Raw genomic sequence first — 17249 nt, forward strand, 5'->3', positions numbered from 1 at the left:
TATATATGCGGTAGGTTTCAGTAAGATTGTTATTTTCTCGTGAGATCGCGAGACTAATGAATAAGATACTAATATATAATGTTGAATAACGATATTCAAAAAATTAGTAAAATTTTATCAACCATAAAATACATTAAATCAATATTTACAAATCAATATAATCTCACCACATATAGAGGATCTCATTGAAATGCTCCTCTATATATGTTGATATTTGTGTATAGCTAGAACAATAGGTTTCCATACAATACATATGATTTTGTGTATTTTGTCACATAGTTAAAATCATGCGATGGTGATATGTTAGGGAGAAGTATAAATGGAAGCCTTTTTTATTATGGAAACATTACCAATAAATATATGAGAGATCTCTTATGCGGACGTTTTCACGGTTTAGATTATTCATATATTTTAGTAGGATATTTGTAGGTGTCTTATTAAAATATTAAATGATATGGATGTCAATCGGATCAACCTATTAGGTTATCAGACTATTCAGGTGCGAGCTAATCAAATTTAAAAAAATCGCGTTAGAAATTTTAACCCTAACTCTAAACGTTACGGATTCGAGCTAGCCCATTGGACTAGTCGGGCTCAAAAAATGAAAGTGCTTTTGTTGTTCCCATTCTTCTGCTTTTCCAATTAAAATGCTAAGTAATTTAGAAAGTAGTATACACTAAAAATTAGAGCTGCTCATGGCCCAATTGAATGTTGTTGGGCCAAATTTTTATAGCTCAAGCCGACTCGAAAAACTTGTGTGATTCGATAAATAAGACAAATTAAAAGAACTTTATGTGGCCGAAATTGGTCTAGTATGTTAATTATAGCTCAATCAAACCATATTGTGTATTCATAATAATAAAAAACGATATAGATGTAATCTAAAAAAGAATCTTTTAAAATTGTGCCACAGTCACCTATAGCTATATGCATATATGATTTAAAAATCAATTACAAATTGACTTAAATATTAATTTCCTCGTCCAAAACTATTTATTTGATTGAAAAAAATACATCAATCCATCGTACCTAACAACATATGCAACGCTCCTACTCGAGCGCTTACTCGAGTAGAGCATTGCACTCGAGTAGGGCGTTGCGGGGGGCCTTACTCGAGGTCTACTCGAGCCATCGGTTATACACGAGCAATCTAATTTTATTTTTTTTTAATTCTCTTCTCCTCTTTAAAAATCTCTCTTTCCTCTTTAAAAACTAAAAAAATCAAGTAGGCTATCAAGTAACCTCAATGCAGCACTACTTACTCAATGTGGTCCCCCACTATCAAGTAGGCTATCAAGTAAGCCCATTGCGGATGCTCTAAGACAATTAATTTACGAAAACAGATTAAATTAATATTGAAAATATACTCATATCTAATCATTTTATAGAGTACTAAAAGTTCGATATAGGAGTATAGGAGATATTAGTTACAAAATTGTACGTATTAAGAACTTATATATTCATACATGTCATAATTTATGGATTAATTAATTAAACTCGTGATATACGCTTTACTTAATTAAACTCGTGTTATTCTCGGTCCATATGGATTAATTAATTAGACGTTGCCAGATTCTGGTCCGATACACTTTAATTAATTAAACCAGTTAGTTAATTAATGTAATCCTTCCACTTATATATTTAGAGTTCTGGAATATTAAGAATCCTAACTCAGTATATATATATATATATATATATATATATATATATATATATATATATATATATATATATATGGCTTCAAACGATAAGATCCTATCACCGATCATCTTTCATTGAGAGAGAGATTAATAATTTAATTGGGTGATGAAGATGCATTGGACAAGAGGCGAAACCCTGGGAGCCGGTGGTTTTGGGTTTGTGTCGATCGCTAAGACCCACCAAGAAGGCGGCGGCAATCCCAATATCCCGGCGGTGGTGGCCGTGAAATCGGCCATAGTTTCGCAGTCGAAGTCTCTTCAGAAGGAGAAGGAGCTGCTGAAGAAGTTGGAGGGATGCCCCTGCATCCTCCGCTGCTTCACCGACCAATTCACCACCGAGAATTGCCAGAATCTATACAACATCATTCTCGAGTACGCTCCGGGCGGCTGCCTCGCCGACCTCATCGGAAAAGGTCTACCGGAGCACGTCGTCAGCCGCCACACCAAATCCCTCGTCACCGCCCTAATTCACATTCACAAACACGGCTACGTTCACTGCGATGTGAAGCCGCACAACGTGTTGCTTGTGGGCCACGATTCCAAGCTCGCCGATTTCGGGAGTTGCAAAAGGATTGGTAGCGTTGAAGACGACGACGATGAGCAGCAGCAAGGGTTTAGAGGGACGGTTCTTTACGCCGCGCCGGAGTCGATATCCCGGCAGGAGTATACGGCGGCGTCGGACGTTTGGGCGCTGGGGTGCACCGTGCTCCACATGTTGACCGGAAAAGCGCCTTGGAAATTCGGCAAAGACGCGGCGGCGACGGACGTCTTGATGAAGATCGGTTGCAGCAATGAGATTCCGGCGATCCCAAAGGTTTCGGAGGAGGCCAAGGATTTCCTCAGGAAATGCTTCGTTAAGGATCCGACGGCACGGTGGAAAGCGGAGAGTCTACTCGATCATCCTTTTCTCAAGATGGCCGACGGCCGCCGCCGCCGCCGCCATTTATCATCAGCGTTGCATTCACTTTTGCCGCAGTGTTTTCATGTCACGAAAATTCATGCCTATTAATTGATGATCATCATCGTACAGCTTCGTTTTGGTTGTACTTAATTATGTGACCGGATAAATTAACATGGCCGGTTCAAATTATTTACGCATCGAAACTTCCAGTTGTGATCAATGTGATAGTGTTGCTTCGTCTGGATCAAAATGTTGTGCAGAGTGTTGGAACAGCACGCACAACAACACAGAGTAAACAGCAGCGGAAATAAATAAAAATGGGAGAGAAGACACAAGGAGATACAAAAATTCTTCAAGTTATAAAATATATAACTTGAAGACGTCTCATGGCAAAAAGACTAAATCAAGAATGAACAACTCACGTTCAATACCTTTACAAGACTCTAGGTATTGAACAAACGACACTCTCATTAAAAAACAAAACTCGGTTCAAGAGTAATACTACGAAACCTTACAAAATAAAACAACGGGTGTTGACTCTGATGTCATCCCGACATACAGAATCACACTCGTACACAATTGCCCTACATGGCTTGATTTCTCTCTGTAAGCTCTTGGCAGACTTAAGGAACAACGAGTGCTGTAAAAGATGTTATCGTAACACACAACATAACACTCGTACAAGAATCGCCTATCACCCTCTCAAGCTGCACTTTGAATGAGAACTCTTCCCCAGCTTATATAGGCATCTCCAACTTGCTCCCCAAGCCTTGAAAAACGTGCTGCAAGTGATGGATGGAGTGGTTGTTGAAGTGGTTAGGTTTTCCTTGTTTGTAGGAACAAACTCCACCAACTTTCTTCCCTTAACTTCCAACAGCCACGTTTGAGCCTCCAACCACTCCCTTTCTCTCTCTTTTCCCTATTCTCATCTTCCTTATTTGTAGGAGTCTTCAACCTCTCTTTGACTCAGCCATTCGAACCCTACAAAACACACGTGAAGAAGGCAAAACAAACCAAAACTTTAGGAAAGTTTTATGGAGTTAAAAATTAACTCCAACACAATGAAATGTGAGTTTTGTTCGTACAATATTAATATGGCGCCGCAAAAACTTAATTACATGCCTTCGGACATGTACACTTCCTCGAATTACTCAATTTGTTCAAAACTTTTCACGAGAATTAAAGAGAATGTGTAAATTTGTTAAAAGTGGTTGGACGCATACTTTTTCAAAGGTTAAATTTTTACATTTATTAAAATAGGTCAATTGTAAAAATTTAGTGTGGGACGGAGAGCAATATATTGCAGATCCTAAATTTCTAATTAATGAGACAGATGATAAAAACGGTACGACTTTGGTTTCTCCAAGTAATATGCAATGTGTATATATTTATGGAGTTTAATTATAATATATGTTTGGGTGTGAGATGCATGTGTAAATATTTATAGGTGAGGTGATTGAGGAATGAGGTTGCTCACTCAATTTTTTCTGCTTGAATTTAATTTCTGGCTGAGGAGAAAAGAAACTAGGAAGAAGCTTCGTTATTTAAAATTTTGAAAACTGGTTGGTAGTTGTTAACCTGTGTCGTCTAAAATTGTTGAAATTAATAATATCAAAGTGGTGTAGCTTGTTTGGAACACTTCTAAAAATGGTATAGCTATATCGCTTATTATCATATCACCAATTATATAATTGCCAAAAGATGCATAACTCTACCGTACCACCACCGTACTAATGTGATATGCACGGATACCATAGCAAGTCGTGTGAAGTTAATTAGCAATATATATATAGAGATGATGGTCTCATTAATGCAATCGTCACATGTTTTTGTTATGCAATATGGTATTATCACAACAATATTGCGTCACGCTTCATATGATCATGTGATCAATATTACTCTCTCGGTCCTACGAAGCATGACACAGTTTCCTTTTTTGGTCTGTTCCACGAAACTAGGGACGGAGCCAGGGAGGGCTAGAGCCCCCTCCCAAATTTTAAGTTTTTTTTTTAAATATATATAGATATATGTTTATACCTATTATAAAATAATTTTGTTTTATAAAAGAGTATTTGGTTATTATATTCTCTCATATATACTTAATTTAAGGATAATTCTGTTATTTAAAACTATATAATCTATGAAATATTGTTTGTTATTATTACTATTATACTTGTCTTTTAATAAAAAATGCCTAATATGTATGAAATGCTAAAAAAAATTATAATGTATTGAAACTAATTTGTAATATATAGAAAATATATAATCTATGAACATGTTGTTTGTTATTATTATTATTATGCTTGCCTTTTAATAAAAAATGTCTTAAATATACGGAATGTCCAAAAAAAATTTTATGATATATTGAAACTATATAATCTATGAAAATATTGTTCGTTATTATTAGTATTATGCTCGTATTTTAATTAAAAAAAATACCTTAAATATACAGAATGCCCAAAAAAAATTTCTCGGGGGCTACCGCCCCCGAACCCCCATACAATTTGAACCCCTCCCGAACTTAATTCCTGGCTCCGTCCCTGCACGAAACATGACACGTTTCTAAAAATGGCAAAAAAATTTACCTTTTATTCATATTTTCACTTTTTTACCTACCGCTAATACACAAAAAACCAATTTCTTAATTATTGTACCAAAAATAAGTGTGTCATGCTTCATGAGATGGAGGGAGTAGTACTATTTTTTTCTTACACGATATATCGTTGTAAACAAGGCTTATTGCAAAACAAGAATTCACATAGGTTACTGATATTTAGGGGCCCTAGACAAAGACTAAAAAATATACCCCTTAAAAAATGAAATCTTAAGATTTTTGTTGTCAGTTAAACATAGCCGTTATCGTCTTTTATGTTGCGTGGCTTCATAATTTTAATATGTAATGCCATAAATTATAAAACATTGATCAAATGATTATTGAAATAATTTAGAACTTTTAGCATTTTAAGAAATAAAATCATTAATAACATCTTTAATATCAAGTGTTCTCAATACCTCATTTTCAATACATAAAATTGTTATGATAGTTAACAACATTTTACATACAACAGAAACATTAGAAAAATAATAATATAAAATTTTAATAAACTCAAGAACTTCACTAATATATCGATTTTATTTTCGATGGCAACACATTTATACAGCTTGAAATTCAAAAAAGTAAATCTTCAAAATTAATGATAAATGATATATTTTCTAATAAATTGAAAATTATTCAATATTTAATTTTGAAGAAGTAGCCATATTAGAGCACTCCCAGCAGAAATCTCAAAATTATGCTCATATATTCCTCCCTAAAGCTTTCCTATTTAATTTTAGGATCTCGATTTTATAATGCATACACCAGATCTCCTATTTTCTACATAAAAAAAATAATTATGTGTGGGCCCTACTAATTATAAGCTTAAAATAAATTTAGGGTGGGTGTAAATTCAAGATTGAATTTAGGTAGGTGTAAAATTTTTTGTGGGCCCCATCCAATTTAGGGGATCTGCTGGATGCATTTTTTATCTCATTTTTAATTATTTTAGCCTAAATTTAGAGTTAGTGATGCATTTAGGTGATCTGCTGAGAGTGCTCTAATATGGCGACTTCGGAATCCTATCTAAACTAAAGTCTAATGATATGTATATATGTAAAAATAAAATAAAAGGAATGGAGTACTTGCTAAGAATTAGGAAATTGATAATATTTCTGAGTTTTTGGCCTAAAAATGGGTTTTGTCTTAGCTACACCATGCGCGCCGCGCATCGCCGTTTAGATTGAAACACGTGTACTCCTATATTGACCAGCTTTAATGTGTATCGGACCGGGCCGAGCGGATAAAAATCCGCTGGTTCTTTGTCACTCTTTTTCAGCATATTCGACCTTTTTGTCTATTGGATGTATGGCGCTCTGGACGTAAGCCACCCCTCCCTATCAGAAACCTATTGCTTGCCTAGTTTTTTTGAATTTGCGTAGGACACGTTTCGATTTTCTGTGTGTTAGATCTTGTGAGTGATTGATCGCGGCCGTCGATATGCACGATCTAGGGTTTCCTATCCCGTTACTTTGACAAGAAAAATTTATTTCGCCTCGTCTTTGTTGTGTGCTTCCGAAGATCAAATTTGAATTTCTATGCGGCGCCCTTTGTAGTTGTTGTCCTCAAGAATATTATCCGTTTGATGATCTATTGTCGATTTCATGGGAGTGTGAGGTGATAAGCGTGAAGTGATTGCCTTAATGCCACTAAGGTAAACATTTTTCCAATTTTCTGTTATTTCGTATTTATTACTTGGGTATTGGGTGATAGTTGATATTTCAAATAATCTTAAGGCAACGACACCGCCGTAGTTAATGTATGTGTATCGCATTGGTCAAAGATATGAACCTGTAAATACATTGAAATTTATATTGTATGTGTTATACATTGAAGTAGTGGAGTTGAACTTACAGACAATGCAATGAGAAATATCCATATTTTTATTTGTCGTCGCATTACCGCTAATGCATATTCAACTTTCAATCCTGTATTTTTGAGTTTGTTGTGGATGCCATTTTCCAGTTCTTTGTGAATTTTGCCCACATGGCCTTATATTTTGCACCTATATCCATTGCAGATAGAAGTCCAGTCCAGTGCAGTTTTTATCAATGAGTTTTGATTTGAACGTTTCTTGTGGAGATGAATTCCCGAACGATAACTCATGCTATAATTTTGCTGGTGACGACCTTGATGGTAGGAACGCAGATTTTGAGTATGGTGACTCACTTCCTCATGAAAATAATCTAGAACAAGACGGTGAGGAATGTGAGAATGGTGATGATCGTGATGGGAGAGGTGATGGTGGTGAAGATTCTGTTCGGATGAATCATAAATTTGATGACTTTAAGATGACAGATGGTGAATATTCTGTGCAAGTGTCGAAGAAGCTAGTCGAAGATTTGATAAATGTTGGTTGTCTTGTTGACACTTTGGATGAAGTCCACGTGTTGTACCGTAAGTATGCACGATTGACCGGTTTTTCTGTTAGGAAGGGCAGTCAAGGGTATTTCCTAAACACATACTTCGTTCGTGCAAAGTTGTATCACTGTTCATGTGAGGGGTCACCGGATGATAAGCGTTCCAAAGGTAGAGTTTCGGTTTGCAAGAAACAGTCATACCGGGGTAATTGCAAGGCCAAGCTTTGTGTTTGTAGGGAAGACGTCAATTCACCATGGAAAGTTACCGTTTTTGAGACGCAGCACAACCACAAATTGGTTGACCCCAGCGAGAGTTACCTCCTCCGATCATCCCGCAATATGTCTCAATCCAACAAGACGTTGCTTGTAGCTTTGTTGTCGAGTGAGATAGGTGTCAGTCGTGCGTATCGTTTCATGGAGATCGAAGCTGGTAGTCGTGCGAATATTGGATTCTTACGTAAGGATGTGTATAACGAACTCTATGATGATCGACGAAAAATGTCGAAAGATGCTAATTCAGATGTGAACAAGCTGATGGAGTATTTCATGGAGAAAGGCTTGAGCGACCCATCATTTTATTGGAAAGTGAAGGTAGGTGACGATGGAAGGCTCAAAAATCTGTTTTTCCGAGATGGCAGGTGCCTCGTAGACTACCAGCATTTTGGAGATGTTGTGTCTGTAGATGCCACCTACAAAGACTAATAAGTATGATTTGATCTGTGTTCCTATCGTAGGGATTAACCATCATCGGATGAACGTATTGTTTGCAATGACTTTCTTGTCGAATGAGAAAGCAGATTCCTATGAGTGGTTGTTCTCAACATTTCTAGAATCCATGTATCATAAAGAGCCTTGTATCATTTTTTCTGATCAAGATCAAGCTCTTATGAATGGTTTGGACAACTCATTTCGAGAGGCATCACATAGGCTCTGTCAGTGGCATATCAACAAAAATTCGGGAAAGCAGTTTGGTAAGTTGAATTATGATAAGCGTTTCAAAAGTTTATAGCACCGGTGTTGCGAAGACGAGTTTGAATTTGAATCTACTTGGTTTCGCATGATTGAAGAATTCAAGTTAGCGGACAACCGATGGTTTAAGGGCATGTATAATCTTCACAAGCGATGGTCCTCCGCATTCACTGTTGATAAATTTTCGGGTGGATTGCATGCGACATCGACATCTCGTAGTGAAGTCACAAACTGAGTACTCAAATAATTGTGCTCAAGCTCGTCCAACGTTTCTGAATTTGTAATTGCTTTTGAGAAAATGCAAAAGAGTTGGCGCACTACAGAGTTTGAAGAGGACGTTCTATGTAGGGGCATGCCCGAAATGTTTGTCCAGCGCACTGGTATCATGTTGCAGCTTGGAGAGCTTTGTACTAGAAAAGTCTTCAAGCTTTTTGAGTTAGAAGTGCTTAACTCCATAACTGTCAAACTTGCCGAAGAACCACCCGATCTGAACAAGGAAATTTCTGAGTTCAAAGTTGGAACTTCAAGCGCGCTGAAAGGTTACCGAGTTGTGCAGCTGAATCAAAAAACGAAAGTGGGCACATGTTCTTGTCGTATGTTGGAGACCGAGGGTATTATCTGTCGTCATTTGTTTAAGGTCTTCTTTCATCTTAATTTAGACAAAGTTCTGGATGAGATGGTGTTGACTAGATGGAGGCATGACTCGAAAGAGCGGATACCTAAAGTTGATCGTGCTATTAATTCGGCAGGGCCGAACAAGTTCTCAAACATGGTGTTCGTAAATCATTACACCAAACGTGTGTATGATTTGTTGTCGGACTGCAAGGACGATATGGCATGTAGAGATGCAATACACGAGTATATTCGAAAAATGGAAGATGGTGTTCGTGCATTGAAAAAAAGTTCGAAGGCTGAACCCAAGGAGGCATTGCATCGCCCCATACGGAATCCCATATGCAAGAGAAGACGTGGTTATGGGAATAAAATTTATAGTAAACTGTGGGAAAAGGGCGGTCCAGAAAATTTCGTGGGTTCAAATGACTAGGGGTGAGCAAAAAATCCGAAACCGAATAACCGAACCGATCCAAACCGAAATTTTAAAATATGGTTCGGTTTTTTCGGTTTTTCGGTTCGGTTCGGGTTTTTTTTTCATAAAATTTCGGTTTTTCGGTTCGGTTCGGTTCGGATTTTTTAAAACCGAACAAAATCGAAAAACCGAATTATATTTATAAGGGTCATTGGCTCTTAAATACACCAACTTTGGGGGTAGTTTGGTTTTGCACATGAACTTTGAAAGGTGTAAAAAAATACATGAACTTTAATGTTGTTGCAATTTTATCACAAATTCAAATATTAGATATTCAAACTCTATAAAAATCTTACGATTTACGGATTTAGAGATGTCTTATACGATATCTTTTACAGATGTCCTATATGATGTATTTTTTTAAAAACATCCGCTGAATACACGTCGATATTTCGACTTGCCACGTCATCTTTAATTTGAGAAAAAAATGAATTTATGACATCGTATAAGACATTTGTAAAAGATATCGTATAAGACATCTCTAAACTTGTAAATTGTAAGATTTTTATGGAGTTCAAATATCTAATATTTGAATTTGTGATAAAATTGCTACAACATTAAAGTTTATGTATTTTTTTACACCTTTTAAAGTTCATGTGCAAAACCAAACTAACCCCAAAGTTGGTGTATTTAGGCGCTAATAACCATATTTATAATATATTTATAATATATATATATATATGTTATAATATTTTAATTATAATTTTATAATATCTAACTTCTAATATTTTTTTAATTTTATAGTTTTTTTTGGAATTTTCGGTTTTTTTTCGAAAATTTCGGTTTTTTCGGTTTTTTTCGAAAATTTCGGTTTTTCGGTTCGGTTCAGTTTTAATTATAAAAATTTCGGTTAATTCGGTTCGGTTTGTTCGGTTAATTCGGTTCGGTTCGGTTTTTTTTTTTTAAACCGAACTAAAATATGGTTTGGTTTGGTTTTAGCAAAAACCGAACCATATAACCGAATGCTCACCCCTACAAATGACAGAACTGCTCCGCACGGTAACGACATTTATCTTCATTACGGTTCTTTATTTTTCAGCCATCATTTTTTTAGTATCTCACTGCATTTGTTGTAGATTCTGATGGCTCGATGGGGTGCGGTGGTTTCGGTGGCACCCAGCCCCATACTGCTGAGTTCGATGCGTCTACCGATCCTTTGTCGATGGATTAGCAGCGATGTCTGATATACATATTTCTGAAAAATATTAAAGGTTTTAGGGTGCTTACTGAATACGTATTTCTGAAAAATATTTATTCATTATTTTTACTTTGTCTTATATACTTTGTTTTAAAGTTGGCAAGTGTGTACACCGCCAAGCGTAGAACGCAACAAAAAAAAAGGTCCACACTGTTACACGTAGGTCCTTACGCAGCGATTAAATGAAATACCCCTAGCCTCTTATTTTTTGTGTATTTTTTAAGTTGATATATATCTTTACATCTTAAAGGCGTGGTGCTTACGTTTCCATAATTTTTTTGGTGATTTTCCATTGTTATTCATAATTCGCCGAAAATAATACTCCCTCCGTCCATGATTCAGTGCCCTGTTTGGCCTTTAAAAAGGTGTCCACAATTGAATGCCCTGTTTTGTTTTTTGTACCCTTTTACCCTCCCTCTTTATTTAAAATTGCTACCCTTTGCCATTCATTACCCCACCCCTTTTTTAAAAATAATTAATTAAATCTTGATTAACACCTAATTATACTCTCTCCCTATTTTAAGTATTCTACCCTATCCTTTATTCTCTCCATTCTTTCGAACCCTAGCGCCGCTTCCTCTCACTCTCCATTCTGAAAACCCTAGCGCCGCTTCCTCTCTCTCTCCCGATCTTGAGACTCTCGATTCATGAATCCACCTCCATCCAAATCTCCTCCATCTTCATCGATGGAGGGCATTTTTATGGATTATCTGGATGGATTTGTGTTGCGGGAGACAATTGTGCCAGAAACTGAATTTTCTCTTCCCGATCTCTCTGAATCGATTGATTTCGTGCCCGAATCCGAAGCGGCGCCGTGGTTGCTGTCGGAATCCGTAGCGGCGCGCCTCCCTCTCTCTGGATCCGAGTCGATTATGCCTGAAACTGAAACTGGGGCTTACGATTTGTGTGCAGTGCCGTGGTTGCTCCCTCTCACCGGATCGAAGTCGTCGCCACCGGAATCCGAAGCGGCGCCATGGATGCTGTCGGGAACCGAGGCAGCCTCCCTCCCTCGCTCTGAATCGGAGCAGATTTTGCCTCTTTACGAAGGCGGACCATGGTTGCTACCGAAAACTGAGCCGACGCCCCTATCTCTCTCTGAATCGCTGGAACCTCTCTCTTAACCGCCGGAATACGATTCCGATGGCTTCCATCTCTCTGAACAAATCAGAAGAGAGAAGGAAAAGGCCAAGCGAATTGCAGCCCTCCGAGAATCTTTCAGACGCGATCGGGAAGAGGCACAGCGAATCGCCGAGATCAGAGAGTCTTTCAGACGTGATCGGGAATAGACCGAGCGATTAAGGTGATTTCGTTATGTGATTGCTGTTTTCTTTGGTGGGGATTGGCTGGTGATGCCTTGTTATTCTTTGTTGCTGTGCTTTGGTGGGGATTGGCTGGTGATGCCTTCTTATCTGTGTATCTATGATTTGTTTGCTGCCGAATGTGTGTTTGTTGTATTGGTGTTGTCTTTGGTGGGGATTTGCTACCGAATATCTGTTTGTGGTGCCAATTGTGCATCTAAGGTGCCAATTTGTGTATCTCTGGTGCCAATTGGGTATCTCTCTAGTCTGTATAAGTAAGCTGACCCTGTGATGACTTTATAGTCTGAGGGTTGTTTGTATTCAGCCATCAATTCACTCTTGGAGGTTGAATATAAACAAAATTCTGCAGTCAATGATGCTAAAGAAATGACAAAGACTAATATGCTTACAAAAAATGATTTACATTACAAACACATCAAAAGATTGTTCATTGTGTTTGTATCTGTAGACCCTGCCCTAATCTATACAGCCTATTCAGTAATGTCCACCTGCTCCAGCCCTTCTATGACTGCTCCAAGGTTGTAAATTTCTCCCTCTGCACTTGCATCCAACTCCAGGAACTGTAGTGTTTCCCTTACAAGTGTTTCTTCAACTTGAATGCAATCTGGTAACAACCCAGTCTTGAGAGTCTTTCTTTGTTCATGTGTGGAATTTTGTAGTCATTCCCACCCCTTGCCTTGATGATTTCATGGTAACAACTTTGCAAAGTAATGAACACATGGTTTAGCTTCTCTGGTGGGTATTCATCATATGCATCTTTAACATTCTTGAGTAACTCCTCCACATTCCCTGCTGGTTTTTGATCTTTCAATGTCTGTATTGCTCTGAAAAACCCTAGGTCATTGACATTTGTATCCGGCGAATTAGCAGCCTGGCATACTAGTTGGAATTTAAAACCATCAGTATTTGCAACCGCTAAAAAGTTTGGATCATTGGGTTTTATGTGGGGTTTTGCATTGTCTTGTTGGATATATATGTGCTTGTTTACTCCCACTGGCCACTTAGCTTTAAAGTTTGGAATCATCTGCCAAGATAAAGGGCTAAATGATGAAACTGTAACAGTTTCTGATAGCAGACATTAACAAAAAGAAAAAGTAACAGCTGACCTCTTTTAAAAGGCAACATTTCATCACTTCCTTAGTAACAGCTGTGATTGGCTTCACTTCCATGGTACCTTTCATTCTGTTTTTTGAATTCCGTTGTGCTGCTTCCATGGTTGTGAAAGGAAAGATGCCAAACTTTCCATCAAAGATGCATCTGCCATCTAGGCCAAATATTGGTCGGGCAACGACACACATAAACATAATCTTTTCAATGTACCTCTTTGATTTGCATGTACGATATGGTTCCCCTTCATTCGGCAGGAGGTAATACCTATCATTGGTTTTGGTACGGTAAAACCACTTCTCATCGATGTGAATGGTGTTGTACATACTTTGAAACTTTATAAAACCATCTTCAGTTATTGAACTAAGCTGATTTAGGCTCCACTTCAGTCGTGACAGCCTATTCTGTGGGGTAAGAAAGGGTTTTATAGCATTTGTGTGTGGTTTAAGCTTTTTCTCCTTCACCCACTTGTGAATCAAAGATTTTGACACACCTAGGTTTGTAGACATGACTCTCATTGATGACCTTTGAAGCACGGAAAGATTCTTGATTTTTTCAACATCTACAATCATCTTATTTTTGTATGAATAACCTTTTCTAATGGATTTTACTTGTACAGGTACACCACAAGCTCTTTGCTTTGACACTTGGCTCCAAATCCTCCAAATTGTCTTCAAATCCACTTTGAAGAGAAGAGCTGCCTCTTTTTTGACACCAAATTCAAGCTTCCCTCCAAGGCTATGCTCAAGAAGCCACTGTGCTAACTTATTTCTTTCATCATCTTCGATTCTAGCTCTATGTATGGCCATTTTTTTTTGTTTTGATAGAATTGAATGCTGCTTCAATTTATGGTTGTATTTATAGGCTGCCTCTTTAAGGTGAAGTGTACCTTTTTCCCTCCAAACTTTTGGAGGGAGCATTTTCGCACTGTACTGTCAGCTTTTGCTTTGGAATGAAAATTCATTTTACCTCCATTTTGTACTCTAGCATTCCCTTTGCCTTCATTTTCGCACTGTACTGTCAGCTGTTCCTTTGGAATGAAAAAAATGGGTAAAAATAAATGGCAGGAAAAATTAGCCAAAAAAAAAAACGAAATTTAAGGTAAAATGGGGCCAAAAAAATGAAATTTAATAAACTGGAAATTTTAAATTAAAAAAATTAACCCAAATGGTGCTAAAAATAAATTCATAAATTAAAAACACTCTTTTAACACAAAATTAGTAAAAGTCATCTAATCTCTTAATCACTACCCTTATACTTTATCCACATCACCTTTTTCAGCTTTTCTTAGACTCCGTGCCCACACCCAAATGGGGCACTGAATCATGAACGGAGGGAGTATTACATTATGTTTATGTGAATATGAAATCTGCAATAGTTCGAATAGTGATTCAATTACATTTTATATAATATTGAACGACCTATGTAACCTAATTAATTAATGAATCTTACTGTTACAATCTAACAAGTAATTTGAGAAGGTTTGATTAATGATCCACTGATCCAATCTAAAAATCTTATAAGGAATCTTAAAAGGATAGTAACATTGTGAGATGGTTTGATTAATGATCCACTAATCCAATCCAAGAATCTTAGAAGGAATGTTAGATTCTTAGTAACATTGTTAGATGGTTTGATTAATGATCCACTCATCCAATTCAAGATTCTTAGTTAAGAATGTTAATTTGATTGGTGAGATCACTCATCACTCATCACTAATCACTAATATAAGATTCCTAGAAAGAATTGAAGATTCTTAGTAAGAATCTTATAATTATAAATTAAGAATGTTAATTTGATTAGTGAGATCACTCATCACTCATCACTAATCTAATACTATTAGGGCTGGTTTGGTTCTCGGTTAAGTATTAGCATGGATAATATTTAACCAGATAATTAGTGTGGATAACTGCATATTATTAATATGGGTTGGTTGTTTGCTATTGTAGCTAATTAATCCTAATTTTTGTTTGGTATTCATATTACTAGGTTATATAAACTTAAGAATGGACATAATTGTCCCCTTACATATTTGAAAATTCCCAGCGTACCCTCATCCATTGCACCTGCGCAATTAACACACCCAACGGCCAAAACCCTTTTTTCGGAACAGACTTGAGCCCGCCAAGAAAACCCTTGCGCAGAATAGGAATAGTCTCCCTCCATTGAAGCAGTCGCAAGGTCGTCGCGCAGAAGAGGCAACACCGCGCTCCATTGAAGCAACAATAGGGTGGTCCTACAGCTGCGAAAATGAGCCAAGCAACTCAAGGTTTTTCATGCTTCTTACTTCTCGCATCCCTTTACATTGATCATAGATGTTTTATGTAATGATATGTTTCGGCCATTGGAATAGATCTGCATTTCTATGAGAAAATAAGTTATATAAATTATCTTTTATCATGTTATGTTCATACCTTTTTTATATCATGTTTATATCTATTTTTTGTATCATATTTTGTGGTGGATTTTCACAACGTATTATTGTCAAAAATCCGTGTGCTTCGATTTTGTTTATATCTTTTTTGTATGTGTTCATATTCGTCTTACATTTTCCTTTCGCAATCTGAACTGGCCTTTGGATGCTGCTCATGCCGCTATAATCTGTGTAGAAAGTATGTTTATAGCCATCTTATATTTTTAAACAGGAACCTGCTCATGCCTCTACAATAGGTCGTCGAGCATGTTTATATATTTTATAACCGTCTGTTGATATCATGTTAGATTGCCGATGGATCGATGTGAAGTAATTTGACAGAATATATGCTTTGCCTGTGGTTTAGGTAGCACAGGAACTACATGTTCTGGCCGTGTCAACAAGACGGACCAAAAGCGCCGCAGTTGGTCCGTTAGGGAAGAAGAAGTTCTAATCGTTGCATTGAAAGAGCTCATTGCACTTGGATGGAAATCTGACAACGGGTTCCGAGCCGGCTATTTGAGTAAGTTAGAGGAGGCTATGAAGAAGGAATTTCCGACCACCGACTTGAAGGGAATGCCTCATATAAACTCGAAGATGACAACGTGGAAAAAGACTTACTCTTCACTGTGGAACATTCTCAAAACTAGTGGAGTTGGCTTCAATGTTAACGGGAAGCACATGATTGATTGCGATGACGAGCAGTGGGAGAACTTTGTGAGGGTAAGTTCATTTATCAAAATATATAGACGTCCATATTTTGTGATTGTTTTATCATTTTTTTGCCGCTGTCATTTAGGTCGATGACAATGTGCGCAACTTTCGATATAAAAGCTGGCCTTATGTAGAAGATTGGAAGCTTATATTCGGAAACGATAGAGCTACAGGCGACGAGGCGGAGGATGTCATGGAGGCGGCTTTTACGATGTATCGGAAGTTAGATATCAACCAACCGCTTGATGATGGTGAATACCACGTCTCACTTGAAGATATATTGGAGAACGGTGAAACGGGTGACAATGTAAGCCAAACCCAACCGCGGGAAGAGACTGTAACGGCTGAAAAGGAAGCTCCAACATCCAGCAAAAAGCGGCGCCGTAGTGTCAGTTTCGATGACAGGTTTTTCGAGTCTCTAACTAATATTGGCCGTGGCACGGAAACTAGACTTGATACCATATCAAGTCGGATACGACTACGATATATCAAAGGCAAGGAATGAAGTTTTTGCACAGTTGAGTGGTATTCCGGGGCTGTCAAAGACCGAGAAGTTTGACATCTGTAATATGCTTGCTAAGGAGGTGGAGCTTCTGGACGTGTTTTCGAGCCTCCCGGAAGACTCGAAAGAAGACTACGTGTTGTACTTACTTGCTTTGAAACATAAGTAAGTCAGCGGCGTATGGGAATGATTTAATCGTCTCTTTTGTGCGCGTATACATCGCAGACTTCATTTGGTATCTATTCCAAGGAATAGCTTGACAATTGTTTCATCTTTCAATTGGTTTTTGTTGGATATTATCCGTTCCATCTTTTGCTGTTCTTGGTATGTTGTTTTATGGATGATTGAATTCTATTTTTATGGTTTTAATTCCGTTTTCATGA

General features: G+C 37.4%; 4 protein-coding genes across 4 annotated transcripts; 3 read left to right on the forward strand and 1 right to left on the reverse strand.

The window, feature by feature from the left end:
* Positions 1 to 1775: 1775 nt before the first annotated feature.
* On the forward strand, positions 1776 to 3654 carry LOC131022247 (mitogen-activated protein kinase kinase kinase 20-like). Its single transcript, XM_057951715.1, has one exon. It carries the CDS (start codon positions 1807 to 1809, stop codon positions 2707 to 2709), a length of 903 nt encoding a protein of 300 aa, XP_057807698.1. The 5' UTR covers positions 1776 to 1806; the 3' UTR covers positions 2710 to 3654.
* A 3594-nt stretch (positions 3655 to 7248) lies between these two features.
* LOC131021135 (protein FAR1-RELATED SEQUENCE 5-like) lies at positions 7249 to 8259 on the forward strand. The gene has a single exon (XM_057950224.1). The coding sequence runs from the start codon at positions 7249 to 7251 to the stop codon at positions 8257 to 8259; it is 1011 nt and encodes a 336-aa protein (XP_057806207.1).
* A 4445-nt stretch (positions 8260 to 12704) lies between these two features.
* Positions 12705 to 14046, reverse strand: LOC131021136 (uncharacterized). The gene is made up of 2 exons (XM_057950225.1): positions 13237 to 14046; positions 12705 to 13154 (listed from the first exon to the last, which is right to left on the reverse strand). The coding sequence occupies exons 1-2, from the start codon at positions 14044 to 14046 to the stop codon at positions 12705 to 12707; spliced, it is 1260 nt and encodes a 419-aa protein (XP_057806208.1).
* A 1441-nt stretch (positions 14047 to 15487) lies between these two features.
* LOC131021137 (uncharacterized) lies at positions 15488 to 17035 on the forward strand. Its single transcript, XM_057950226.1, has 4 exons — positions 15488 to 15506; positions 16018 to 16373; positions 16450 to 16769; positions 16864 to 17035. The coding sequence occupies exons 1-4, from the start codon at positions 15488 to 15490 to the stop codon at positions 17033 to 17035; spliced, it is 867 nt and encodes a 288-aa protein (XP_057806209.1).
* The last annotated feature ends 214 nt before the right edge of the window (positions 17036 to 17249 follow it).

Source organism: Salvia miltiorrhiza, chromosome 4, assembly GCF_028751815.1.
Source record: "Salvia miltiorrhiza cultivar Shanhuang (shh) chromosome 4, IMPLAD_Smil_shh, whole genome shotgun sequence".
Lineage (NCBI taxonomy): Eukaryota > Viridiplantae > Streptophyta > Magnoliopsida > Lamiales > Lamiaceae > Salvia > Salvia miltiorrhiza.

Bases quoted from the DNA above. Each gene is read 5' to 3' on its own strand.
- LOC131022247 (XM_057951715.1), top strand. From the start codon at position 1,807: ATGAAGATGCATTGGACAAGAGGCGAAACCCTGGGAGCCGGTGGTTTT.
- LOC131021135 (XM_057950224.1), top strand. From the start codon at position 7,249: ATGAGTTTTGATTTGAACGTTTCTTGTGGAGATGAATTCCCGAACGAT.
- LOC131021136 (XM_057950225.1), bottom strand. From the start codon at position 14,046: ATGGCCATACATAGAGCTAGAATCGAAGATGATGAAAGAAATAAGTTA. The intron at 13,155-13,236 runs GTCAGCTGTTAC...TTATCTTGGCAG, and splicing joins AATGTTGCCTTTTAAAAGAG to ATGATTCCAAACTTTAAAGC.
- LOC131021137 (XM_057950226.1), top strand. The intron at 16,374-16,449 runs GTAAGTTCATTT...GCTGTCATTTAG, and splicing joins AGTGGGAGAACTTTGTGAGG to GTCGATGACAATGTGCGCAA. The intron at 16,770-16,863 runs GTTTTTCGAGTC...ATCAAAGGCAAG, and splicing joins AGTGTCAGTTTCGATGACAG to GAATGAAGTTTTTGCACAGT.